We start from the raw sequence: 15,260 nt of genomic DNA on the forward strand, positions 1-15,260 counted from the left end.
TCAAAGGTTTCCAGGGATGCTCATAAAATCAGGGGGGATTCTTTTTACTAATGTAATTCTTGCTCAAAAAGCAAAGGCTATATTGCCACATACTCATACAAATTAAGGAAGAGTCAGAGCATAACCCCAGAAATGACTTGGAAATACTAGCAGCCGTCTCAGTTATTTATGGAGAATGTTTTTTTCCATTTTATTAGGACAGAGGAAAAAAATCAGTTCCTCTGTTTTCTAAGCTTTTCAAAAGAGACTAGAGCCAGGCAGTAGTGGCACACACCTTTAATCCAGGCACTTGGGAGGCAGAGCCAGGTGGATCTCTGTGAGTTTGAGGCCAGCCTGGTCTACAGAGTGAGACAGGACAGGCACCAAAACTACACGGAGAAACCCTTCCCCCAAAAAAAAAAGGAAAAAGAGAGAGAGAGAGAGAAAGGCTAGAAACTGGAATTTAGAATCAGCTTCTTCGCTTGATTGCAATCTTAAATCTATTTTATGATCATAGAACACTATGTTTTAGACTGAGGTCTCCAACTTGTTTCGGCAACACTCACTAAGCCGTTTCGGGCCCTATCTCTGCCCTGTTTCATTGGCAACACGAAAAAGCGTTGGGTCTCATTTACTCTGGAGCCAGCCCCGGTTGCTCGGAGCACCTGGATGATGCCGCCAGCAGATTAGAAAGAGTTTTGAAAGACACAGCGCAGCCCTCAAGTCACATGGAACCTTTCTTCTCCTCCAGCTGGTCCCAGCACACTGTGTGATCAGTATTTTCTTTGTACTCAGGCTCTGAATTGCGCAAGACACCGTGTTGGTCCACAGTGAGGGGTAGGAAGGCGATGTGGGTGGTAGCGGTGGAGGAGTGACTGAAGGAGGCTGGGGTGGGATGGAGGGAGCTTCGAGCTCTGGCTGTAAAATAGAATATTCCAGTCATTGCCGGCTAGGGCCAGGAATCCACAGCCGTACAGGACATGCGTGCCCGGAAGGCATGAGGAGAGCAGGCAGAATAACCTAGAAGCACTGAGGTTCCCACAGGAAGATGCACGGGCCTCCAGGACTTAGCCTCTGCTGGTGGCTGCTGGATTTCACAGCCAGGCCTGCCATGGAGCAGGCTTTTGGAAATAGAGTGATTCTGTATTGGGATGACTCGTGCTAAGCGCATCACACCCACTTAAATGACTCGAAATGAGCCCTTGGGGGCCTTTGAAATCAGGGTGGTGAGCAGTCTACTGAAGCAGCTAAGATCCTAGGGATCGGGACTCCTCCCAGGGCTCCCCCTCCTCCTTGCAGCCTGAGTCCTAGCAGGGAGGGGAGTCTTCACTCCTGCCTGAGGAGTGGATGCTTGCTCTCACCTACAGCCTGCCACCTCATTAGCGCCTCATTAGCAGACACTGCACAAAACAATCCCGAGGCTGCTCTGGGGGCAAATGTATCCAATGCTTACGGCTTCTTGTAGGGAGTTTGGTCATTAAAAGTTTCTCAGGGCCTAAAGGTCCAATTTTCCACAGGGAGGAGGCATCGGTTTTAAGAAGGGGTTTGGAGCTTGCCCGCTGGGTCACAGAGAGGCTGAATTCTTGCTGCCTCAGATAGGACTCCCCTGTGCTTGCTCATTAGGGAAATGGGCTGGCGACCAGTGTAGTCTAGGCATGAGGTTCAAGGCCAAGGGCAGAGGCCTTGGACAAGTGTGCTCCTGAGCTCAGCTTGTTTGGGAGAAAGGGCCGCAGGGGACAGAAGTACCTGTGAGCCACAACATATTTGTGACAACACTCTGCTGTCCCTTTAGGGGCCTTCAGCCCACTTGCTAATGACAGTTTTCTCAGCAGGAAAACATAGTTGGCCTTTGTGATCCTCACCTCACCTGTCCTTGTTAGACACTCCCCTCCTGGCTATCAATAAGTAAACCAGTGATCCCCGCCAACTCCAAGAATTACAAACCCCACCCCCACCAGAGTCTACCTAAGGTAGCCACCCATCCAAGCCCTTAGAGCAGTGGCCAGCGTCGATACTGAAGTTTCTAGATCTTTGACAATTTAGGCTCTTCTGTGGCATCAAGGGCATCGAGGTGGATCCACCTCTCATGCCCACACCCACGCAGCCACCCACATCCCTCCAAAGAGGCAGTAATAACCACAATGTTGCCTCAGACTGTGCACCTTCACATACCTACTTAGACTCACTAAAACCCTCCACCTGAGCTCAGCCCTGGCCATGATCTGCTCTGGGTCCTGCTGATGTAGACGCAGACACTGCGAGGCCACTGTGAATTCAGCTATGGCAAAAATCCTCCACAGTCGCCCTGAAGCCCAGCCCTTCATGCTAAAGTAGACCTGTAGCAGCTTGTTGTCATCGTGAGGGACAGAAGGGAATGCCTACGGAAGCCGCCCTGTGTCCCTCCCCCAGGATAGCTTTGGCTGCACCCGGCATGCACTCTTGCCCAGAAGATGGAGTACTCCACCAGGCGTCAGGGTAACATTGCAGACTTTAGAGAAACAGCTCCATGGAAGTTGCTGTAGCTTCTTTTACCATGAGGCGTTAAAAGGAGACACATTGGGAAGAAAGTCGATCATTTGGACCTTAAAAGATGTCCACTCTGAGACAAGGAGAGTGACCTGGTGACGTGTCTGGATGGAGTGGAAGTGGCATTTGGACAAATGGTGGAGACTGAAGCTGTAAATGTCATGTCCCTAAACACAGTGGTAAACTAAGTGGACTGTTGACAGAGCGTGGGCGGCTCTGTAGAGACTCCCAACATTCACTGTTCTTCCCCGAGGCTCAACCCTTCCCCACAACATGAGTTCAGTCTTCACCTGATGCTGTCTGAAAAAAGCCACACCTGGGACACCATGCTCTGTCCCCGCAAACTGTGCCACAACACCTGGTGGGCTTCTGCCCCACAAGTGTGTGGATATGTGTAATGGTTGAAATTCAACTTCCTGTCCTCAGGGACACGTTTGGTAAAAATACATGAAATAAATGTCCGTATAGTCCCGTTGCTGTGTTTGTATGCCAAGAACAAGTTATTCTAAAAGAGTAGTGTGTATTTTATGTGGTGTGTGCCCAAATCATAACATTTTCTCATTTGAATTTTCCAGAAAACATATCTCAAGTGAGTTTTATTTGTTTAATGCCACAACTCTTTCCCCATCTGCAAACGCGGGTGCTGTGATATGCAATGTGGACTTTCTCTGTCGTTACAAGTCCTGTTGCTGACAGAACAGATCACAGCCGTGAAATACCACAGCAAGTGCAAAGGCAGACCCGCACCTCAAGGTTAAAAACCATCTGCGGAGTGAATTCCAGGCTGCCCTGCTGCCTGAGAGATCCCGTTCTCCTTCTTAGTGCATTTTTTCCTAGAACAATTTTCCTCCAAATCACGGCCTTCTGCGAGCAGGGGCAGACATCAGAGCGTGGTCGCCCTCTCTTCGTGCACACCAATCCCCTGGCACTCTCTGCTGTCACACTCTCTAGTACCATCTTGGTCCCCCTCGTTTGGGAGGGGTTTCTCTTCAGAGGCATTGCCTATCTATCGTCTGTGCTGAGGGAACCGATTAGCAGGACCTGTGAAATAAAGAAATGTTCCGATAGCTTGATGGTGGAGAGTGATCAAGTCAACGGCAGCTGAAAGGGGGAAGAGTCTGGGGTCACAGACAAGCATAGTCCTGCGTGGGGAAGAGTGAGCCTTGTCAGTGTCCGGCTTTCTGTAGGGAAAGGGCAGACGGCAGGAAGTGGGAAGGGTGAGTAACTTTGATCACATGTGTCACTCTGGAAACCATCTGCTCAGCTGTGTATATCCCTCAGGGATGTGTCCTCCCTGGAGACAGAGACGGTGTAGCCTCTTCCACAGTGTGGCTTGCCGTGGGTCCATCTACTTTTATGTGATGCCCTAGGAAAACCCCTGGGTGGGACAAGGACTGCAAGAACAGATGGAGATATCCATGACATGGTGGGCTTGCCGTGGGTGGGTGGGTGGCCCCAGGCTGGAATGAACAAAATTGTCCCCAACCCCAACAGAAGAGGATTGAGAACGAATGGATACAGACCTCTGTGGTGCTGGAGGATGCACGCTTGATTCTATTTTCTAAATGTGTCCCAAGGAGATGGAGAATGGAGACGTAAAACCTGCAGGCAGGGAAGAAAGCGGGCCAGGATCTGAAGCGAGAGGCCAAATTGGCTGGGAAAGCATTGTTGTCCCTTGAAAGTCGCCATCAGACAGAGTCATCTTTGACTAGGGGACCAGAATCGTTGCTGAGAGCAGTGATAACATGGATAGCATAGTCTGTAGGTCTGCCCATGAAAATGAGGTGGGCGTATAAGGATATTTTTATAACTGCCCATACAGAATCGAGAACTATAAAAGAAAAGACACAGGGTTGGCTGTGTATCCCAGCTTGGCCCATGTAAAGCAGTATCTAAAGGAAATGAAGAGGCTGGGGATCTCGTTCAGCTGGCAGAGTGTTTGCCTGTCACACACAAGGCCCGGGTTCTCACCTCCAGAATCCATAAGCCAAATGTGGCGGTGCGTGCCTGCAGTCCCAGCACTAGGGAGGTGGAGGCAGGAAGATCAGTCAGGGTCATTCCTTCCTTCATTTGAGCTTGGGGGCTAGATTGAGATACATGCAGCTCGACCAATGTAGAGTGCTTGCCCAGCATGTATGAGGCCCAGGTTCAATTCCTAGCACAGCACAAAAATAATGACTCAGAACAGTGCCAATTACTCCTTATCTTAGAATAGGACTGCCCTCGTACAGTGTTATCTACCAACTCAGTGCAGCCTAGAGTCACCTGAGAAGTCTCCACTGAGGAAGTACCTCTACCAGGCTGGTCTGTGGAGACACATCTTGACTGTGAATCGATGCAGCAAAGTACTGCCCACTGTGGCATCATCATTTCCTGGGCAAGCGGTCCTGGCCCCTATAAAAGAGCTGGCTATGAATGAGCCTGAGAACAAGCCAGCCAGCAGTGTTTCTCCTCGTGGTTTCTGCTTCAAGTTCTTGCTTGGGTTCATGCCCTGACTCCCCTCAGTGATGGAGTATGACTGGAAGTGTGAGCCAAATCAACCGTTTCCTCCCCTAGGCTGCTTTTGAACAGTGTTTTATCTCAGCAACAGGAAGGAAGCTAGAACAGGTAACGTGAACAGTACCATGAACAGATCAAATCTCTGGGAAGACGGGGAAGGCCAGAAGTGTCAGTCAAGGCAGGGCGATCGCCGTGGCAAACTGGAGGTTTATGCATAGTGGTGATAATAAGGTACAGTCTTGGAGTTCTAGACTCAAAGGGGGGGGGTATCAATAGCAGGAGAGAGCTCCCTGGGGAGGGAGTCACAGAGAAGCCAAGACAGGAAATTTGTGGGGGATGGGGGTCTCTGCCTTGCTTGTCCTCTGTTCTATGGGTCACCCTAACTTCACAGCCAAAGACTCCTTTGTGAGAATCTGGCTGGAGTGTTCCAAGTTTTGTGACTTTAAGCGCCTCACTGATCTTTCTGTGTCTCGGTTACATCACGTGTATAGAAGGTCACTGAGCCCAACTGCTAGGGTGTTCTGGCCTATCTCACGGGAGGACTGCCCCAGCCTGAGAACAGTGTCTGTCACACGGCGGGTCGTGTCTCCCTTCCCTCAAATCTTACTGTCTCTCCACTGTGGTAGGATAAACTCTACTGGACCCCACCCCGAGGACCTGAATGCTCAAGCAAAAGTGTGCTAGTAAGTCTCAAAACAGCAACTTTAAAATGATCATCTGATATCACGCACATTTTTAGCAGAAATGTTGCTTTTTCTGTGCTTGATTCTTCCAACAAAATACCATCTGTTTCGATGCAGACTCAACAATTGCTAGAACTTTCTTTAGGCTGGAGAGGAAAATGATGTTCTGTGTTTCTGAGACTCTGTGAAGTATGCCTTTGGCATTGCCGGCGGCTGGGGGATTTTTATGGCATTATTAATTAAAGTGCCTTCACTTTAAAAGCCTCTCAGTGAACACCATCAAAATGTACACAAAACCAACGATAGTTTCTCCTTCCACGAGGTTTCACAAAATTAAGAGTGTACCTGAATCCATAAACGGCCTAAGAATTGGGGAAATATTTGGGACTGGGTTAAACAATCTGTTGTTCTGTAAGGTTTCTCTGTGAGGAAACATTTCCTCTTGAGTGTAGTGGCTTGCACTGAGATCTTCTCCTACCTTGCACCAAACAGTCAGATTCTTACAAAAATGGTCTCTTATCCTCCCATCACGGGGATCTTAATCTGCCCATTGCATTCATTCACTTATTTATTCATTATTTCCTAAACTTACTATTTCAGCTGGAGGCTCCCTCCACCAGGCTTGCCAACTGAGGAGTAGGAAGCCCCATGCATTTGCCTTCCCAATGTCTCTAGCAGCCACTGGAGACTCTTCAGATGACAGTTACTTGACCGGTTCTTGGGGACTTTTGGACTGCCCACTTAGGGCTCCTTTATGGATAAGCTGCTCTTTCCGTTAAAGAAACATATTTCTTCCCAAATGCAGCAACTACTAAAACATAAAAGTAGGAGAGTTCTCAAGTAGCCGTCTGCATTGGTTAAACTTTTCTCGTCGCTGTGATCAGATGCCTGACACCAGGAGCCACTTGGGAGTGTAAGGATTGATTCTGGCTCTCGGACGGAGGTGATGAAGTCCATCATGGCGGGAAAGACAGGCAGAGCGGCTCCGTGGAGGAGGGAGCATCTCAGCAGAAGCAGACCTTGGTCCAGAACTGCCTTAGGGTTTGCCCCCAACCATCTACTTCCTCCAGCTCTTGAAACAGCACCCCAATCTGGGAACAAGTGTCCAAATGCATGGGCTTGTAGGGGACATTTCACATCCAAACACTGTCACTCATTTAAGGCTCCTTAAGAGCTGGCGCTGTGGGTGATGTGGGGCCACATGTGTGTCCTCACTTGCTCTCTCCATGGACCACAGAAGTTCATCCCTATAGTGGTTGACACACAGGACAAGGAGAGCACGGGCCAGGCGAGAGGGACTTCTGAGAGGCTTATGGTCCAAGAGAGAGTGGAGGCAGGCTCCTTCCCTCTCTCCCATCTGTCCTGTGCACCCTCTTCACAAAAACTGTTTACATTCCTTGGTGTGAGAGCCAGGCCAGCCATGCCTACCCCTTCAGCCTGGAGTTCTGATTGATGTGCATCCCAAACCCAGCCAGCACAGACTTAGCACCCAGTCCTGGAAACCTGTTTTCCCCTTAGGCTGCTCTAGTATCCTGGCCTCACTGATCCCTCCCCCAAGTCCTGTCCACATATGTCTGCTTGGATGGACACAGTGTTGCCTCTGCTAGGCTGTCACCCTCCTTCTCTGCACCGTGAGTGACCGTAGCTAAGCTGACCTAAGCCCTAAGTCCACTGAAGCACCTCCCTGGGAAGTCATGCCAAAGACAGCCTGACCCAGTGTTGTGTCTAACCTTGTGCTCTTCCAGGCCTGACACACTGCATCCCACTGGGATTAGATGCTACTGGGACATGGAGGGAGGTCACTGTCTACCCACTGTCCCCTTTTGTGTTCAGAGTTACATCCTCTGAAAATATATGACTGTTCTTACCCAAAATCCTTTGGATATCAACTGCTTCAGATTTCAAATCGTCTGGAGCATCCATGCCAGAGAGGGGTTTAAGTGAATCTGTTACAGGGTGTCTATGAAAGGAATCCTGAGCCACACTTGGCAGAAACCTTTTGATGAAATCCCATCTGAGAACACAGAAACCTGAAGCCCAGGTGCTGGGGATTGGAACTGAGCCGATGGGCTGACAGGAATCACTAGTGACGGGGTCACAGGAATGCTCTGGGTCCCCATCATGCTCAGTAAATCTTCCTCCAGCCTTTCCAAGAAGCCCTCCTCCATGATGTGTCCTGGGCCCCTCCAGAGGCCCTGACCATGATGCTCTTCCCTGGGTCTTGTCAAGGTCTTCTAGGGTACAGGGCCTCCAGTCTCAGCAGATCAGGCTCTTCTGTAACCTTTAGAAATCAAGGAATAGAATATCTGGCTCCATACAAGTCCTGAGGATCTGATGAAGTGGCCTCTGTGAAAACAGCCAGACAGCAGCTGTTCACCAGTAACTGTGGGTCTGAGACCGTCCTCCAGAGACGTGAGGGAAGTCAGCAATCCGGGATTTTCACTTCAGACAACCCCCACTGGCATTCCAAAGCAGCACATTGGCACCAAGGGCATGCCCCCACCATCTCAGGCCCCTCGGTCTCTGTCCTCCTGACCCTCAGTGTTGATTGCAGTTGCAAAGGGTGACTAAGCCTGGGCCTAGACACAGAACTGACTGACCTCCAGACTGATCCATGCAGCCTGGGGCTCCCCTGTTCAGCAAGAAGCTGGCCTTGAGGTCACTGCTGGGCTCTAGGCAGTGGTCATATCCCTTCAGGGAACTTATTTGTCCGCACAGTTTGGAAGCCACCACTACGGTGTTCCACTTGCACAGACTCACCTATGACAAGCTATGTGCCTGTGCACATTCACACACACACACACACACACACACACACACACACACACACACACGTGTGTGTGCATTACAGATACTCATGTATATGAGTGACATACATGCACTCACACATGCATGCACACATACTCAGGTCATGCTAACAGCTGCATGTGCTCCAAGCCCTTCCATCTGATGCCTCGGTTTACCCCATCCAGAACGGTCTCTTTCCTATGGTTTAAGTGTCCTTTGCTGTGACTGAGCAGCTGGTTTCTTTGACGCAGCCTTATCTGTGTTGTATCCTACCTGCCCCCGTTGTAAACTTACAAATGGATTTTGCTGAGGATTTGCTTTGAATTTCCAACCTTAAAAGAAAGTCTGCCCCCCCCCACCCCCGTGGGCCTCCTTTCAAGTTTCCAAGCGCCGCGTGTCCCGTTTTCCTTCAAGCCAGGAGCCGGTGAGGTTTATGCGTCTCCCCAGGGAGTCGTGTGACAGAGAGGAAGCCTGGGGAAGAGCTACCCAGGCTTGGAAGCTGTGCTGGCTGCAGCACATGGCTCCTGGATGCCAGAAACCAGCAATTACACTTCTAAAGGCTTTGAAAGGAAGGCTCAGCTCTGGAATTAGGGCTCAGAAAAAAAAAAATGTTCAGGAGCCCGGAAATTCTACAGGAGGAATCTGGAAACATTAATGTACACTCAAAACCCACAGACAAAGGGAGCACAAATACCAAACAGGGTTATTTATAGATAAAAACCTATGGGAGTGAGCAATACAGAACTGAGATGTTCACGTCCGACAGTTACAATGGACACGAAAAGTCCGAGAAATTAGATAACACGATGCATCCGGTCTGCGTGAAGGCAGATTTATAACAAATAACCTGAGTCATAATTTCCACTTTAAAAGACAGAGTTTCTGTGACTGTTTCGAAAGGAGGCAAACTGACGACGTGATCTTAAAGGGCGTGGACGGCACGGTGACTTGACAGTAAAAACCCATCCACTGCTTTGCACTTGAATCTTTTCGGAAACCCGGTGTCTTCTGATACACGTGATGATTCTTTTACAGACAACAAAACTGAGAGTTGGTAACTTGCCCTGGAGTGCACGTGTGGAGGGAGGGCTGGGATAAGGACTTACCAGCAAATCAATCGGCTGATTCTACTCCTCCCCCACTCGGCGTGTGTACATATGCGTAAGCATACACACATGTGTGCGTGTGTGTGTGTACCACGCAGCCTAAAAATTCCATATGTAAGCCCACAGAGCATCTGCCCGTGGCTCCCAGAGTACAGCGGTCTATTTTAAGCCTTTACTTAGGGCTGCATTTCAAAGCTAATTCCAGCACCACCAACAAAAATCTCTGGGGACACAGGCATCGTCACACCTTTTCTCCTATATTTTTGGTTATGAGTCTAGCCTTGAACGGCTGAGCCATCCCTCCAGCCCCACACCTTTTCTCGGTGCTCTTTCCTTCCTTTCTCCTTTTCCTAAGCTGGGCTGGAAGACATTTAGCATCTGACTCAGTCCAGCAGCCAGCACTGCTCCCAGTCCAGAAACATGGCTGCATGTATCTGCTGAACAGTAAGGATGGGCCCAGGCCCCTTTGCTTGTCCCTAAGCCAGATATCAGTTGGTAGTGAAAGTTCTTCCAGGACATCTGACATTGTCTGGTCAAGAACACTGTCATACGGAGCACCTAGTGGGTTGAGGCCAGGATGATGCTTATACCTACTCTGTACAGAATAACTCACAGCAGATTCATCCAGCCCCAGTGCTGCAGCACCAAGGAAGCCACAACACACTTCCACCCTCATCGTGTCCAGATGATGGTCCCAAAGCTCCTAAAGGTGGCATCACTTCGTCTTCTTTAACCCAGTGCCCAACACACTAAATGAATGAGGCCACAAGGCCACTGAGGGTAACCCTGGCCACTGAGGGTCAATGTGTAGGTGGGCACAATGGGAACTGTGCAGAGTTAGAGAACCTGTCTTTGGATCCACCTATTCGCCTGTTGGCTGCGTGGGAATGTCTTCGTGTTTAATCGCATGGCTGCCCTCCCACCTCCCAAAGCCAGAGCATGGTAGGTAAAGTGTTGGCTGTGTGAGCCTAAGACCCTGAGCCTGACATCCAGAAGCCATGTAGAAAAAGCATGGTGGGGCATGCTTATAGTCCTAGTACTGGGGAAGCAAAGACAGGAAGATGGCTGGGACTCACAGCCAGCTCAGCCTCATCAGCGAGTTCCAGATAAAGTAAGAAATCATATATCAAAATGTGAGGTGGGTGGTGCCTGAGAAATGACACCCGAGTTTGACCTCTGGCTTCTGCACAAGCATGTACACACACACACACACACACACACACACACACACACACACACACACTTTTTTTTTTTTTTTTTTTGAGACAGGGTTTCTCTGTGTAGTTTTTGGTGCCTGTCCTGGATCTTGCTCTGTAGACCAGGCTGGCCTCGAACTCACAGAGATCTGCCTGGTTCTGCCTCCCGAGTGCTGGGATTAAAGGCGTGCACCACTGCCGCCGCCGCCCCGCTCACATCTATATTTTTTAACGCCTCCAGCAAAGCAAGATCAAACCAAAGGCACACCTAGTGGTTTTGTTTCTCGGGTGCAGGTCCGGCTCCTGTGTTCTCATTTTCCATCACTCTTTTTCATCACTGTCCGGCTGAACCCCTAAAGACTGAGGAGGCAAACACTGTTTCCCTGGCACCACCTTAACAACCTGTAGCTCCGGAGAGAGAAAGAACATCACGAATGTTGTCGTAGACTCTGGAGGATGTCACCAAGCTCTCCTAGTGAAGGGCAAAGAGCGTCTCATCCACGTCTTCTCTCGTGAAATGCAAGTAAAGATAGTTGAGAAGAAATGAGAGTTATTCAAAAGAAATACCTGAGACTAGACTCTGGTTGTTATATGGAAACAGACTGGAAAGATGGATGCTCTGAGGATAAGACAGACAGTCCTTTATTGTATCTCCTTCACAGTTCTCAGTGTTTCCTGTTCCTTTTCTTGTCTCAGTGAATCTGTAACAAGTGCTTAGTTAACTGTTCTTGCCGCCGCTACCAAAGTAAGTCCTGGCGAACGGAACTTAAGGAAAGGCGGGTTTGTCTGGGCTGGCAGATCCAGGGTACAGTCTACCACCACAGGGAAGTCGTGATGCCAGCAGGAGTGTGAGGCGGCATCCCATCCCGCACTCTGTGAAGAAGCTGGGAAAGCTGAGTGCTGGATGCCCGGCTGGCTTCCTCCTCTCACTCAGTCTGGGACCCCAGTTCCTGGAATGTTGCCAACCACATTCAGGGTTGAGTCTTACCACTCACTCAGCTAATGCAATCTGGAGACTCCCTTACAGGTTTAGCCGTGGCCACAGAACGTGTGGGAGAGGGGGTCTCCTCTCCCTGTCTCGTGGCACTGCAGGGCACACCAGTGAAAACCACTCAGCCACCGGCAGAACCGGGAAAAGAAATGCTGCTTTCGGAATCTAATGTTGACCTGTGTGATACCTGAGGTGGCCAGCAATCTGAAGTGGGCAGGCCGTGTGTGTGCTCACGGCAGGGCTGGGAGCCTCTCACTGGCAGCTTAGTGGAAAGCAGGCCCTGAGCAGCAGGCTTCCGGCAGCCTCTCTCCGGCCGTCAAATTGACTTCGCACTGGATCTTCTATGTTCATGATCCTCCCGGGAAGAGAGAAAAGCAACAAAGGACCACTTGTTCCACTGGGGGTTGGTTGGTTGTGTCTTGCAACAGTTGGGACTTTCACAAAGAATAGGCCAAATTTATGTTCGTGACAAAGCCACTGAATATTCCAAAATTGCTGCAAGCCTGTTTGTCTGGGTCCTTTTATTCAGAATCTCAGTCAGATCATCAGTCATCAGTACCATACAAAGGAATAAAAGAGATGGTTAAAATACCCACATTATCTCAAATTGTCCGCCCCGGTGGATGTATGAACCAACTTTCCTGCACAAACACTTTCCCTCATGTCGGATTAGACGCCAAGGCTTTCTAGATCTTGGTGGCCTCTTGTTATAGGGTATAACCACCCTTCATGAAAGTGTCAAAGTATATAATTAAGCATGGAGCTCATACCCTGGCGAGACTTAGGGACATCGTTACAGTCCTCAGGCAGCTGCTCCCTGCCCTCCCCTCAGGTCCTCTTTCTCTCTTTGAAAGCTCACTTGGTCCGACTGGAAGCCTTTATAAAGGGTGTCAGGTGTCCTGGAGAGCAGGGAGACAGCAGTAAGCCAGAGCACCATTGGAAATGGGGCCACTGGACGTGGAGAACACCCCTGCCTGGATTTCTGCCTTGTGACTAGGAAGGTCCCATCGGACTACAAGTGCAAGCTCTGAATTCACACGTGCAAGCTGCTCTTCCATCCTCGGGTTTCCAGGACCTGCACCCCTGGCCAGTCCAGTGCCTCTCACTTGGCTTATCAGAGAGAGCTAGCTAGGGTTGCAGCAAGCTTCCCACCTCTGGCCCCACAGCCTGGGCGGAGGCCACCTCAGTGCATGGGTGGTGGAGCAGGGCTGTGGTGTCATATGGAGACCTGACTCCAGTTCAGGGCCCAGTACACGCACGCAGTCACACTGTGACATCAGTGTAGCACCCCAGGAATACACAGAACCTGTTCCATTTCCAAGAAGTCGTGGGCAGCTGGAGGCAGGTGGCCGGCTGATGGAAGGCAGTTGTGTCTTTGGGGGTGTTTGGGCCCCATCTGTGTATAACATGTGCATGGTTGCTCAAAGAGAAAACTAAACCCCAGGAAAGCTCGACCCTGGTTAGGTGTGAGCATGTCCACAAGGCCAAAGGCGACAACTCAGGTGAGCAGTCACTTAAGAGCCTAGATGACTAAGAGTCACAGCAGGCTTTCCAGGAAGGACCCACTGCCATCCCAACTCCTGGTGACAAACCACAGGATCTCAGATATATGTTTGTTTCAATCCTGACACCTCTTTCCTCATTTCTCATGGCCTAGCAGGCATGTCCACCCCTCTGCCTTCAGGCTGCATGTAGCTGTGAATTTGACCCAACATGACAGCATAAACTTACTGAAAACATTGTGAGACATTTTTGCATCCTTTTTGTTACTCAGTTATGTAGTTTTCAAAGAGTAAACTTTGTAGATGAGAACATGTTGTCATCTATCAAATGGTTGGACACACCCAGCTTCTTCTCTGAGTCTTCTCAGCCACCTTAAGGTGGAACAGGTTATCTGGTCCACTGTATGACCCGGTCTTCAGTCCTTCAGAACACACACAGTCTTTTTGAGGAGATGGTTCTGACCTCTGACCCCCACCTGCCTCCAGAATTCAGTAATTGCTTCCAAGCTTGGTTTTAAAATTTTAGTTTTTAATTGCATTGTGAACACATAATATACTCATCTATATATAAATGTATTTATTTCCATGGCTGTCAAAGAAAACCCGGAAGTTACACTTGAAGCGTTCCAGTGAGAAGGCTTCCGTCTGAAATGATGCTCTAATGATGCTCTTCTCCTATGGGATCTTTCAACTGTGTTTCAGGGATGCAGGAAGGCTGCCTTCCAGCCTCACAGACTGAACCAGTTTGGATAAAGCTGAGGCTATGGTTTGGGGGGAAAAAGTGTCTGCACCCCCAAAAGGTTTACAGTCTCTGGCTCTCCCTTGTGTTCTCTATCAAAGAAAAGCTGTAGCCCTCCATCTGTTCCGTGAGAGTGCCCCGTCGTCCTTGCTGGTGGTCAACACATCGCCTCTGCTCTGACATCAGAAATGCCCACCACCTTCAACAAACCTATCGGGAGACAGGTCCACTGCTGAGCCTCTCTAACCTGGTGTCCCTTTCCTTCTCACACAGGGTCGGATCTGCAGAAAAGCCGGCAAGTCAAAAAAGTCCTTCAGCCGCAAGGAAGCGGAAGCAACCTTTAAGAGTCTGGTGAAGACGCACGAGAAGTACGGCTGGGTCACCCCGCCCGTGTCCGACGGCTGATGCCCGCACGCTCCCGCGACGCTTGAGCAGCCCGTCCACACTCCACCCTGCCATCTCCTCCCACCACCGCTGCGCATCTTCTACCCTTTTCTACTCCAGCCAGAACTGTGTCCCGAATTCAAAGGACACGCTTAAGTTATTTATGAACTGGTGTGTTTACGGAGAGAAAGAGCGAACTGTTCAGGATTGTGTTTCCATAATAAATGACCGTCTCTAAGTCACTTTAGAACACATGTCGAGATGATGATGTTTCCCAGCCCCCCTCCCCACCCCCACCCCCCCCCGGCCCCTCCGCCCGCCCGCCCACCTGTCCCATTGCCCTTAGCTTCTTTCCATGACTGCAGCCCGGAGCAGCGGGCGGGAATCTCAGTGCCCCGCCCACTTCATTTCCATGTGCAAGGCCTTGTTGTTCCCAAGTCTGGAGCACCGCGCACCACCGGGCCCCCGCTGGCCCCTGTTCCGCTGTGCTCTGTTATCTCTTTCTCTTCCTGGCAGGTCGACATAACTTGAAGACATATCTTTCTTTCTGTGGCCTGTGGTCCGCTGTGATGACATTTAGACCTCATTCATGCTATGACCTTTGGCTCATGAAAACACAAACCTTAACATTGCCGGGTTCTAGTGCTGACTTAAAACTACAACTGCCCACCTGATTAAAATGTGCTCCCTTGCTTATCTTGTGCTGTGCTGCTGTTCACAGGTCAACCAGTGCCATTGGATGAGAGGCGGGGGGTGCTGCGGTCGCCAGGGGGGGGGTTCAGGACCTAAGGTGCAGGCCCCTGGGGCTCAGAGCCGCAGACGGGCCAGAGGGAACATTCTCTTCAGACATGAGGGAATGCTCCACCCG

General features: G+C 50.1%; 1 protein-coding gene across 1 annotated transcript in view; it reads left to right on the forward strand.

The window, feature by feature from the left end:
- Ube2ql1 (ubiquitin conjugating enzyme E2 Q family like 1) overlaps window positions 1-14,639 on the forward strand; it is a 39,056-nt gene extending 24,417 nt beyond the window's left edge. The window contains exon 2 of the mRNA XM_028873679.2: window positions 14,282-14,639. Coding sequence (XP_028729512.1) covers window positions 14,282-14,413 — 132 coding nt within the window. The 3' untranslated portion in view covers window positions 14,414-14,639. The remainder of the gene's footprint in view (window positions 1-14,281) is intronic.
- The last annotated feature ends 621 nt before the right edge of the window (window positions 14,640-15,260 follow it).

The sequence above is a fragment of the Peromyscus leucopus genome, chromosome 19 (assembly GCF_004664715.2).
Source record: "Peromyscus leucopus breed LL Stock chromosome 19, UCI_PerLeu_2.1, whole genome shotgun sequence".
Lineage (NCBI taxonomy): Eukaryota > Metazoa > Chordata > Mammalia > Rodentia > Cricetidae > Peromyscus > Peromyscus leucopus.